At 41.2% G+C, this 12,921-nt stretch overlaps 1 protein-coding gene across 4 annotated transcripts in view; it reads right to left on the bottom strand.

Annotated features, from left to right (window-relative positions):
- vti1a (vesicle transport through interaction with t-SNAREs 1A) overlaps positions 1 to 12,921 on the bottom strand; it is a 117,993-nt gene that overhangs the window by 26,039 nt on the left and 79,033 nt on the right. For 2 of the 4 annotated variants that reach the window (XM_061028967.1, XM_061028968.1), the window contains one exon: positions 10,010 to 10,082. In XM_061028967.1, coding sequence (XP_060884950.1) covers positions 10,017 to 10,082 — 66 coding nt within the window. In that variant the 3' untranslated portion in view covers positions 10,010 to 10,016. The remainder of the gene's footprint in view (positions 1 to 10,009; positions 10,083 to 12,921) is intronic. The other 2 variants (XM_061028965.1, XM_061028966.1) reach the window with 1 other exon arrangement.

Here is a 12,921-nt window from a genome sequence, read left to right as displayed (position 1 = left end):
AATTTCTATGAATTGTTATCTATCTTGCTGAAGTACGTTGTATGCTCCGAGCAGATCTCTATGAATTTTCTTAAAAAGAATAAGATTGACATTTCATGTAGTAGTGGCAGACTCCATTTTGAGATTATATTTGGCAAATAAGATATTTTCAAAGCTTATTTTCTATAGTTCTTGTCAAAACTGTTGAGTTTCCACGCCATAGAAGGCTTTTCACTGCAAGCAATTCCAAACCATTGAGAGATGGGTGGGAGGATGGGTTCTGTCCTTTTGCCTTTCAGCTTTAGGACAGAAAAAAAACCAAGTTTTATTTTTATGGTTAGCAGAATCACTCAAGGTTAGAAGCTTTGCTTAAAAAAGAGATAAATTCTCTGTTTCGGTATTTTAAATGAAGCTCCTGATGCCTACAAGTGCTTAACCTAACAACCTTTTGACTTTGTTGAAAAAAAGTGTCCCTATTTTGTTCGTATTGCCCATTGTGATGAAGGGGATCTTTCATACTATCTACAACATGGCAACATTGTACTGCCTTTGTTTTCATTGCACCATCCTGGGGGTCTTTCAGGATGAGATTCAGACATACAGTGGCGCAGTTAATGATTGATGGGTTAGAAGAAAATATTCAAAAGAAGAAAAAACACCAGTCAAGATTCAGCATTTGTGAATATTTCAGGCTCCTGCACCCTGCCAAAGAAAGATCTGAGCGGCAACAACAATAACAGCAAAAGCTGTTCTTAACTATCCCTCCAGATGCAAACACAACTATGACAGTTGACTTATTTTTTCAGACAATCACTGTTTTGAAAAACTACTTAGACATCTTTGTTGGGAAAAAAAAATACACACAGTAGCCATCTAGAACCCTAAGCCTCATTGCACATGGCACTGAGGTCTTCCCTTTCCACTATTGTGAGCTACAGTATGGTTTTAGCCAAAAAAATGGACCGTACAAAGATGGTGAGAGGAAGAATTAAATCAGAGCTGACTTGAAGTGCAGAGAAGGTATGTACAGTGCAAGTGTTTGGGCAGGAGCCACTTTATCCTGGCAAGCAAAACAGCCTTAGAGCAAGTTATCATGGCACAGGGATCCCATGTCCTGGCATGGCTCAAGATGGAATGATGCCTGACATGCGCATATGAGTACAGAGGCTATGGCAAAGATTTTGGAAGCAAAATAGCCCTTCTCTCGTCTTGACACAACTGTGTACAATCAGTATTACTGTGGCATTCCACAATATTCCAGGCAGCTGTTGCATAGTTTGCCCAGAAGTATGCACAATAGCTTGCTGGGAGGGAACAACAATCAGATAAGAGACAATGTGATAGGTTCTAATTGCTTCAAAATGTCCTGAAGAAGGCCCCCTATTATCTATTTAAATCGGCTGATAATGGGTGGCTAGGAGGAGGAGAAGGAAAAGGGGAAGAAGTAGGAGGAGGGGGGGCGACCTAGTCAGAGGGAGAAAGCTATCCTCTGCGCTGCTGTCGCCTCATTATTTTCCGTCTTGACGGACGCCTGCGCTCAACCCCTGGATGAATGGCCCTGTGCTGAATAAGTTATCGCCAGACACACAAAGGGAAGAGTGCCACAAACAACACAGCATTACTGCAAAGCATGAATCTCTTCTTCCTCTCTTTCGCTGTCTTTCTTCCACCCTCAAACCCCCCCACCGACACCATGCTCCTTCCCCCTGCTCCCTGTAGACGAAAGGCAGGCCCTGCCACAGACTGAAATCTCACCTGTAATTTCTACAGAAGCTCACAGTAGGTGGGGAAAGAAAAAATGTAACGGATATCATAAAATAAAAGGGAGGAAGGATACAGGCATCTATGCTTGCTGGAAAGATATATATCTCCATTCCTCCATTTTGTTTCATCTCTCCTTATTGTTTGTGCAGCTCCTCAGTGAAGACAGGGACCTCCTTTGGACGGACTCTGAAGATGTCTGAGAGGATGTTTTTCTCCCTTCTTCTTAAGACAAGGCCCACAGCATGATCAGTGAAAACGGTTTGGCTTCATCTAATGTTTGTTTCCTTTTCTGTTGTTTGGTACTGCAGGGACCTGGCATATCAAATCATAATCACCTCTTTACAATGCTCCCCTGAGAGGATGTACGAGAGGGTTCCTTATAGCTGCTAAACGGCTAGCTGGGGGATAAAAACAACAAGAAACAGTCCATTCCCAAATGGTTAAAGCTAAGATTCAATCCACAGCCGCCAATAAATCTCCCTCGCTGTCACTCAAAAGTAGCAGTGGAACTTTTGGACAGGAGAGTCTCATTCCCCTCTGACCGGGAAATCAGAGGGTGCCGCGGCCTCGACAGGCGCACGACGGCAGATCAAACAGGGCGGGTACCCTTGGAGTGACACCTGGAGCCACTTCAAGGGATGAGAGCGCCACTGATCTCCAGTCATCTCGTCAGAACGACAGTCTGTCAGGGTTAGAAGGGGGGGGAAAAAAAGAAGCTCTATCAACTATGATGGTATGAGCGAGGTCGAATGAAGCATTACCTCAATGTCCTCGCTGGTTGACCCCAGAGAAGATGTTCCAAAGAGTTAGTTTGGTCTGAATGCTCATGTTCAGCCTTGATGCCCATTTCAGGGACTTGGTGACAGCTACTGTAGTTGTGCTGAATTAGCAGTTTCACTCAAGACATGACTAGTTTTGCTTGTTCTGCTTTGATTGCAAATGTCATCTGCCTTAAAAGGAATAAACTTTAAAGCTAGCTGTCTGTGCTGAACTCTGACATTTTTTGCCTGATTTCAGTTCTGAAAAATATCAAGACCTTCTTCACCACCACATTTCGAATAATTACAATTCAACCATGTCCTGACCTATCCAAAAAAAAAAAACAGAAGCCTGCTAAGGATTGGATAATAGAGAGAGGGAGATATGTAGGGAGAAAAAGGGGGCTTTGGCAGCCAGTTAAGCAAGTCAATCCTCACCAGACAAATGCATCCCTTATATAAAACAACAACACGTCTTTGCCCTTGTCAACAACCCCTTCCTCTGCAGCCCAGGCTTGTGTGTGTGTGTGTGTATCCTTTTTCTTCTTTCTGCAGAAAATGTCCCATCAGCACTCTCTAATGGGCGAGGTGGAAGAAGAGAGAAAAAGACAGAGATGAAGCAGGAGGAGAGCAAGACAGAGAGAGAGAGAGAGAGAGAGAGAGAGAGAGAGAGAGAGAGAGAGAGAGAGGTGGCAGTGGTGCTTGTTTGGCTCAGGAGCAGTGAGTAATGAGGCTGAGGCGCACCCTGTCATTGTCCCAGCAGCAGCCTGTAGCAGCAGACACAGACACACACACACACACACACACACACACACACACACACACACACACACACACACACACACACACACACACACACACACACACACACACACACACACACACTGGAAACTTAAAAAGTATCTCCTATCTCCAAGCAAGACTCTTATCTGACATTCAAAACCAAAAAAGTAAAATAAGTTGGTAGAAATAAAACAGTAGTACAATGCTTTGCATAATATTTCAACCACTGGAACTTAAACATATGTCAGGGTCTGAATTTCGGCAAGAGTTTGTGGGAATTGCGCACAAAATAATAAATGACTGCAAGTCTTGCAGTAATAATGCAGAAGAACCCTGCACATATTAACTACGTTTCAAATGCCCTCGTATGTTACAAAACAAATGTCTGCACAGGTGTGTACAGACTGGCTGAAGATGATGCATCACCATGAGCAACATCAGTCTGGATCACTTGCGCACTAGCTCGCCATCTCCCTCTCCCCAACACACGTGGACTAAGGCAGGTGTGGAGTAAATAGGTGAGAGGACTATGTGACAACGCAGTCTTTCCAAAGCATAGACTGTAACTGGGTGGCCTACCCAGGTATATTCATGGCCGCTTAAGTATATTTGACAACTATTTAAGCCTTTTTATTTAATCAATTCATGTATCATTGTCGTTTATGATCAATGGACAATCTGATCTTGTTCTGATCTGTTGACAGTGGCATCTGACGCATGCTCAGCATTACGCTATTGGTTTGGGATATCTTTCAATATCTAAGTAAGGTCTTGATAGCATGTAGACCACAACTGGACTGCAATAAAACATTCATAAGTTGTGATATTTAGCCTTAGCCTAATATTTAGCATAACCTTACCTATTATGAATAGGGTTATGCATTAGTGTCAGAGCCATTGTATACTGGTGGCACAAGTCCCATCCACTTGTTAAAATCTTTATTTGAACACCCCCCCCCCCACACACACACACACACACTTTTACTGAGTCAGAAACATAGCGCAGACTGGACCACAACATGTTTGTAGAAGATATTGATTTCTGTCAAACAACATAATTACTTATTAAAGGACAGCTCAGTTTGCTGACTTGTTATCAATGCTTTTATTATCAATAGAAAATGATTCACCCTATTATGAAAGATGAATTTCAGGCCCTGTATGTTGTCAAAATGAACTGCAAAAGAAAACCTATTTTATTGGGGTTGTAGAAACTGGACCAACCCAAAATAGTCAGTGACTTTAAGGTAGGCAAGAAAGGATATATTTTACACAGCATTCAAAATTATCTATTTATTGCATTAATAACTAAACCAGTAAAATTAGATTATACCATTTGCCTTCAGGTTAGCTTGCACAATAGACAAAAGCCTGATTTCTGAATTACTCTTGTTTGATAATCTAAGCCCCAATAGGTCTGTAAAATGCCCAATAGGTCTTGACATGAATCAAGTTTAGCAAGGGATTGGGAGCAAAAACTGTTCATGCTTTGACACTCTGCTCCTTTGCCAGAATAAAAAAAAAAAAAAACAGACTGGACATAAAAAGCAAATAGTTCTACTCTGGAGAGGCCAAAAAAAAAAAGGCCAGAGATGGGACTGACCCAGAGGGATGCAGGAATATAGGGAAGGGGGGGAAGGGGTCGAATGGGGTGGCAATGATGCCAGGCTGAACATGGCAAAGCAAAGGGAATATGTTTAAATGGAGTACATGGAATTATCGTGGCAGCAACATGGAGGGGAGATCAGAGAGAGTGGGATCCACTGGGAGTGATCTGCTACTCTCGAGACAGAAAACACGAACAGCTATGACTACTGTGATGAGTTCAGCTGCAATAAAAAGTAAAATAGAATGAGAAATAGGGCAAATATGTCATACACAATGTCATAGACATGGAATTAATCCTTATGAATTAAGAATAAGAAGGGTTTATATGACTGTGGAGGACAGTAACTGCATGTTGCATGTGATGGTCCAATGGTTGAACTTGGAGCCCAATAACCTGACCCTCCAGAAGTGCAACACATAGTAATCACATTTTTCTCTGCTTTTCTTGACACCAAAAAAAATGGAAACCCAAATAAATAAATGAAAAGAAATCGTGAGACAAAAACATCTGAGCTGCAATCTGTCCCATCTTTCAGCTTCAATTAAAAAAAACCTCATCTTTTTGTTCAACTTCAAGAGGGCCCCAAGACTCCAAAACCCACCGCAGCTCACTGGTAGAAATTGAATTCCATTAATTATGTGACCTACATATCCCAGTAGTTAATATTCCAGGCAGACCAATAGAAGGAGAGAGTATATATTTTCCAAATAATACAGGAGATAGGCCGAACTTGGAGAAAGTTCTCTGCTACACATGGTTTTTTGAGGTCATGATAGGGATTGATTGGGTTTTTCGGTTCACCAATCGAGGACAAAAGAAGAGAACTATTGATTTACTTATAGGTAAATATGAGATGACATAGGCAAAGACACATTAGTAAAAGATCAATAGTATAACAGGAATCTGATCTTGCAATGTGTAACTACAGTATTAAATCATAGAAATGAAATGGCCACAGTTCAGGACAGCTTGTCAAAACAGCTTGTCAAGACACGCCTCAAAAAAGGGAAGTTTGTATCTCAGTAACACTGTGCCTGCATTACTGGGAGCTCCTGCATCATCCTCACCCTGCTCACGGGCTGATCTCTTAATCAGTGTCCAGAACGTGCATGAGTCCTCTTCTGAAGGCTGAGGCGCTGTCCATCCTCCCTGCCCGTCGCTCCTGCCAGTCCCAGCCATGAATATGGAGCTGTTCTGTGGCTGGGAGCTTGCTTATGTTTTCTGTCTGATATCTAGGCCCCATTCCCATTTCAAAGGGAGGTCCACCCGGGGCCTTGACTTTTTGATCTGCCTGACGACTGAGTCGACCACCTGCATGTGGGATCAGCTGCCAGCGAGAGCAGACAACCCCTCTGCTTCAAAATATACATCTCCCCCCCCCCTCTTTCAATCCTGCCTGCTTCATTGCCCTTCACTGTGCCCCCCCTTCCATGAAGCCGCCAGGAGCCCCAGTGGTCCTAACTAGGTCTGGAGCTGCATCCCTCTCCCGACTGTTCTGACCATGGTGGGTGAGATGCTTGAGATGTTCAGTGTAGCAGCAGGAAGGCTCACGCTTCAGTCACAGGGCCGTTTAGTACAAAAAAGGAGCCATGGTTTTAATGTCATGGAAACAACAGAGGCCTAAAGATTCCCTTAAGGTCTTTGATTTCTTTAATGATGGTTTGTGATCCATGCTATGAGTCACTTCCTTCCATTATGCGCTCCACAAAAACACATATATCTATCAAGGGCAATCAAATTGGAAGCTAACGAAGACAAATTTGTTGAAATGAACGTCCCCTAAATGTTTATATACATAAGACTTACAAGTTTGTATTATACGATGCAAATTACTTTTTTGAACTACTCAATGCTGTTAATATTCACATTACAAATAACATACAACTGATTTGTGTATCATAAAAACAAAGACATCTTAAAAAAAAAAAAAAAACATCTGTTAAGAAGTAATGCAAGAAGTCAAAGTTGCTTAATCTCCTGCCATGCATTGTTCTTGTCAAATCTTTTGTTCCTGGTACTTTGGTACCGGTCGTCTCGTTAAATGTGACTTCATTAAGAAGATTATTTGATGATATAGACATTAATATAATATAAGGATTTAGCTTCTGCCTCATCGAGATCACTGCTCCTGTCATGATTAAATTAAAAATCCAAAAGATTTCAAAAAATTGAATAAAAAATTAACTAAGAGAGGATGCCCCGGATGCCCGTCACTAGACCACTGACATCCACTGAGTAGATGAAAAGAGCTGATGTGAGACAGAGGCGGTGTTTGTGAGGCTAATTATAAACAGCACATAATAGTGTTTTATAGCAATTAACCTCATTGGAAGTGTGAGGTGTCACAGTCAGGAATCTGCTTAGGTTAATTTTCAAACAAAGCAACAGTTATTTTAAATGTGTGTGTGTGTCTCTCAGTGTTTCTAACAATAAGTGATACTCACAAAGTCTTTAAGTTAATTGGCTTTCTTGCACTGTGACAGCTTCCCTAATGAGTGTCTCATTGTTTCTCAGCCGGGGTGATATACATCAGTCCGTAAAGAGATTTAAGAAGAGGTGTCAGTTTAAAGAAACTTCGCCAACAATGGAAAAGGAGACCATGCATCTTGTGGATCATGATGAATCACTCCTTTCACATGCTGAAGACTAGTTAGTGACTATGGATCAAACCCAAAGAGGTCTCTTCAACATTAAAGTCGCCTCACTAAATGTGCTCAATTCAACAGTTACATTTTATACCCCCCTAACCCTAACCCTAACACAATGTTCTATTGATGTAAAACAATCTACCTGAACAGATTTATCTTCCAATATGAATCACAGTGTCACCATTCATGACCTCTCATGGAGGCACTTTGTAATATTCAGTTAAATCGGATATTGTGATTTGTGATATGATTGTCTGGCAGTATATCGGCTGTCAATAAGTCGTATCATGGGCCACGTAACACGTATCGCATGGTAAGGTATCATACCGTATCGTATCACATTGCATTGTATCAAATCTTGAGTTACCATGTGATTCCGAGCCCTAGTCTTTGTCCACCTCCGCTTCGTGTTATAAATGCAGTGGTTAATTATAACAACAAAGGATTTTTTTTTGGTTTTTTTTACTCAATTTGTTGAATAATTTGCAAATTTGTTGAAGACGTAAAGCAATGCACATGTTCTATACTTGAGACAAACAAGTGGAGGAACCAACCACCCCCAACCAAACAACCGTGTGAAGGAACTACAATTTCTCTGACATCGCACACAAATAAACAATTAATCAAAAGGCAGAAAACCAGGGGAGCAAATAATGAAATGAATGGACAAATGAGGACAAATTGCCTCAAAAGGGGGGGGTGGGCTGTGAGATAGCATCGAACCATCCTGAACTTACTTCTCAGCTCTCAGTTCTCTATCTCCTGTTATAAATGACTTCAGATTTGATGTTTCCAGTCCACAAACTTACAACAAAACCCCCTCTTTTATTCAAACAGTGAAGAAAGAAGAAGAAGAAAAAAAAGACTTTTTTTTTTGTTAAAGAGAAAGCAGGGGGTGCATGTTGTGCTGCTCCCATCAAGCAGAAAGGCAGGAGGTAGTCGTAGAGGCTCGCAGCCGGGCTCCACTTTGGAAGGCCCTCATAAATCCTGATTTGAGCGGAGCGCTAACCAGAAGAGGTTCGGCACGTCAAGAGAGGAGGGGGGGGGGGGAGTGGCAGCACGCCTCTTAAAATGCTACGTCTGATTAAGTCTTCCCATTAGGTGACAGCTGAACTTTAACATTAATATGATAATATTGAAATAAGTGTGTTATTTACTTCAGCGGCAGAGGGGGGTGCAGGGGAGGCGAGAGGGAGGGAGGAGGGAATGATGAATGATTTCTGGACAGCTTTGGCTGACACGCCAGGAAACTTGACCCCCCCCCCCCTGCTGCCGTCCTCCTCTTCCCATAATCAGACTTGACAAAATGGAGACATATGCAGAAATATTGGTTACAGTCGGCGTCACAGCCCTTCTCAGGCCGCCCCTCTCTTGTAAGTGCCGGCTGCCCTGTGAGCCGCCCTCCAAATTGTCTATGGGCACTGAAGCATCTATTTCAATTGGCACTTCCTTCCTGGCCGCAGGATTTTACATTTAGTCGGTGTCATTTACATATTACTCTTAATCAAAATCCACAGTGGGCGACAGGGAGAAGAAAAAAAACAAGAAAGAGGGGAGCGAGAAACAAAACCGTGGCGTTACGGTTCAGGGACAGGCACACAGGCACTTTATGAAATGGAGATGTGACAAGACATTACAGTGTGTGTGTGTGTGTGTGTGTGTGTGTGTGTGTGTGTGTGTGTGTGTGTGTGTGTGTGTGTGCGGCTGCGTGTGTGTGTTAGATAGCAGATGCATATAATACCAAGACTATTGAAATATTTGCGTGTGAATGCTTGTGTTTGTGTGATTGTTGGAGGCTGTATTGTGCATAAACTAGCGACCAAGAGAGACAAAGAGTGCAAGTTGGATGTGGATTGGAAGTGCATTTTGAAAAAAAAAAACACAAAGGCAAAGAGAAGAAAAGAATAGAGACATGAACACACTTGTCTTTGTAAGACAACTATTTTCTGAGTCCACCCCTTAAACATGTCAAGCAAAGAGCGTTGCATGTAAAAGAGGTGGAATTCACACTATTACAAAGTTTGATTATTTACAGTAACCTTTAAGTTGTCTTCTCAGAAGCAAAACTAAGGAAATTAAAAAAGTAAAGATGATTCTTAAAAAAAGTACAAGTTGATTTGAGGAGCGGAAAAGAAGCTGCCTTTTATCACAAGTCAATTTTGAAACAACTGTCCATTATTTAATTTATGACTTATAAGTTTGAATGGAATACATTACGAATTACAATATTTCTTTGGAATTTTTAAGTTTTAGTTTTGTTGATCAATTCATATATAGGTTAAACTGTTTGGGTAATCTTCCCAACCTGTGTAGTGAGTAATGTTGCAAAAACTGTATATAACATTTCATGATTCATGATGAAGTTGGGTCAGTTCGGCCTAGTGAATTAGATGGGGATGACTTGGAGTAAAGCTTGCAGCAGTTAGACCGACATACATACGAAAGAGTTGCAGAAACATGGTCCCTACCTGCCTCTTACCTTCTCAGCATGCCAGTTAGGATACGAGAACTCTTGCCCAGGTTGGCGTCTGTTTCTCTCAGCTGAGGGGACAAAAAAGAGGGAGAAGTGGGGGTTTCAGTTTCAGTTCTAATCCAACAATGTAACAAAATTAAAGAGCATAAATATATCCCCAGCTCAATGCACGTTAAAAAAAAAAAGAACATTTAGGAACTTTATTATAACATTAAAGTCCTTACAAGAATAACAGCAATACTGTAAGCTTGTGTAAGGCTACAGTGCTGCACAGCTTTGTACTACAGGCCTTAAGGCAAAGTAGTTTGCTCACGGGCAATTTCAGAAGGCCCTCTAACGCTTGACACTTTCTCCTTCCACCTAAAGTTGTTAGTTGGAAGCTAGAGCTAGACATCCTTTGATTAGGATTTTCCTTTTTTTACCTTTAGGTTACAGGTTCATCTGTCTCGAGACAACCCCCTACCAAATCGACTTTAAAAAAAACTGCTAGGTTTACCAAAATGTAACCCCTTTTTCTTTGTTCGCTGAGAAACATTCACCAAGAAGACAATGGAGGATTCCTTACAAGAAGGTGGACATTTTAATGTAGAACCTTTTCTACTCAGCTTGTTGTATGCAGTCATAAGAATGGTGCAGGAAAAAAGATTGTTAGGTGCTCTTTGTATTTGAAATATATAACAGAATAGAGAGTCCACTGACTACTCAGGGCTTATTGCCATGGCTATTTTATGGCTCCATCTTCACTCTGCCTTTTCTTTTGTTTTTTCCCATCCCAGAGACTTAGAGATGTTTTCATTCCAGCCTCTTATCAGCTGTGGGGGACTCTCACTGGGAAAAGGAAGTGGCAGTGATGTTGCCAACAAGGTGCAAGTGTGACTGTGAGAAAATGCTGACACGGCACAGAGTGAGCTGAAATGAACGTCTACCTGTAGTCACATTTCTGGAGGATGATGAGAGAGCGTGGGGAAGAATGTCTGCAGAGTGGCTCTCTCTAGAGTCAGCAGGGAGTCGGTCCTCTTCATGTCTCTCTCAGATAATAACTGCCATCCTAATAAAGCTACTTTGACTCAGTAAGTTTTCATCAGCTTTTTTTACTCTTTGTTTTAGTCTATTTTTAATTTTCACTTCTCTCTACAGTGGTTCTAGTATTATTATTTTTTTCCTGTTTGTTCAGACTGATTTTGCAGTCATCTCTCACACTCCCTCCCCATCCCTCCTTTACTGCTACTTTCTTCCTCTCCTTCCTTCCTTCCTTCCCTCCTTCCCTCTGGCAGAACGGGTCAGTGCGAATGCAGGTTGCGAGAGCCAAGGATGCATGTGGTACCGGGTAGGAGGTGGGGGACCTGGGGTTTGGGCCCTCTGGCAAAGACAACAAGGCCTGCAGTTGCCTGATGTCTGCCTCTACCCACAGATCTGTCCCCCTAGATACTTCACAGTTTCTCCCAAAATACATCTCTGAATCATTCCTTCTTTCCACTCCTCTTTCTCTCTCCACAGCCTCTCACAAAACATCATGACTTTCTTTTTTTAACGTGAAATGGAAAACCTACTGACATTTTAGTGCGGCTGAGTGTCTAAAATTAACAGCGTCTGCCTGAGAACGAGAGGAGGATGTTTTCCTTATGTTTAGTTTTTTATGTACAGCTAGTAAAGAAAAAAACTCCCTACGGTAACTTTGGTAACTTTCCATGGTTAAAAAAATTACTTTTATTACTACTTATTTTTAATTAAGCTAATTTTCAGGTAAAATTTAACATTTTTATTATCACTTTACTTCTTATCTGTAAGGCCAAACATTACGTAAAAACAAGGGAACAGATTTAACCTTGGTGATGAAGAGCGCTAGAAAGCTAGCTGCAGGATTCTGTGCTGGGTTGCACCTGAGTACTTCATTCTCATGGGCTGTCATTAAAAGATTATGCATCTACTGTACTTCTCGGTATACTGTAACAGAGAAGAGAGAACCATGATGTAGTAAACTTAGATCAAGAATTGTAGAAAGAAGTCACATAATTAAAAACATTTTTGACAAAGGAAGCCAATGTAGACTTGCAAAAAACTGCAGTTCCTAGAGAGTCCACTTGAGGCTGGCTGTAAACGCCAAGGAATTCTCATCTGGTCCCAAATTTAAAAAAAAGCTGTTTTTACAGCAAAGTTTAACATGTTTACAGCTTGATTCAAAATATTTTTTATATTTTTTATTTTTTATTATATGAGTGAATATTTTTTACAACCAATCATCTATTTTTACTCTTACATTTAGAGTTTAGCCTACATTAGCATAATTGAGGGCATGTTTGTGATGGCTTACAGGTTGGCCAGTTGTAGCTGTTTGCTAAGAAGTTAAAGGATAACCTTAACTCCACCCCTTTGTGGGATTCTTGACTGATTGAAAGTTAGGTGTGGGGTGAATTTCCGATAAAGTGACCGCAATCGTTTGGCTTCATAACGCATCTTCAAAAATCAATGAGTGACGTCACTGACACTATGTTCATTTTCATACAGCCTATGGATTTGTTTTGCAAAGGTATTGGACATCTAAAATAGAAATAGAAATTCCAACTCTTAAATTTCAAATATCAAATTGATTCACTTAAAAATATTACTGGCTAAATCTAGTAAATTTCTCCACTGCTACCTCGAGCTGTATGAACTCTCCAGTAGAACTGTTAAATTGATTCTTCGATCCTCTCAGTGGTTCAAAGTTAGAAGCATACTGCTTTGACCCATTGTTGAAACCATGGGTTGACTTCCATTTGACAACCATTGACTTCTATTTGTACCATAAAAGCAAAACAAAAGGCCACACCCCCTGCTGAGCTGTGTGCTCGTGTGTGTACACTTGTGTGTGTGTGTTTTTATGTTGGTGCTGTAGCATCTATGCTAAAACTATACCTCTTCCACCTC

Source organism: Labrus mixtus, chromosome 21 (genome assembly GCF_963584025.1).
Source record: "Labrus mixtus chromosome 21, fLabMix1.1, whole genome shotgun sequence".
Classification (NCBI taxonomy): domain Eukaryota; kingdom Metazoa; phylum Chordata; class Actinopteri; order Labriformes; family Labridae; genus Labrus; species Labrus mixtus.
The sequence above is the reverse complement of the archived record's forward strand: the minus strand, read 5'-3'. Positions and strand labels throughout refer to the sequence as shown.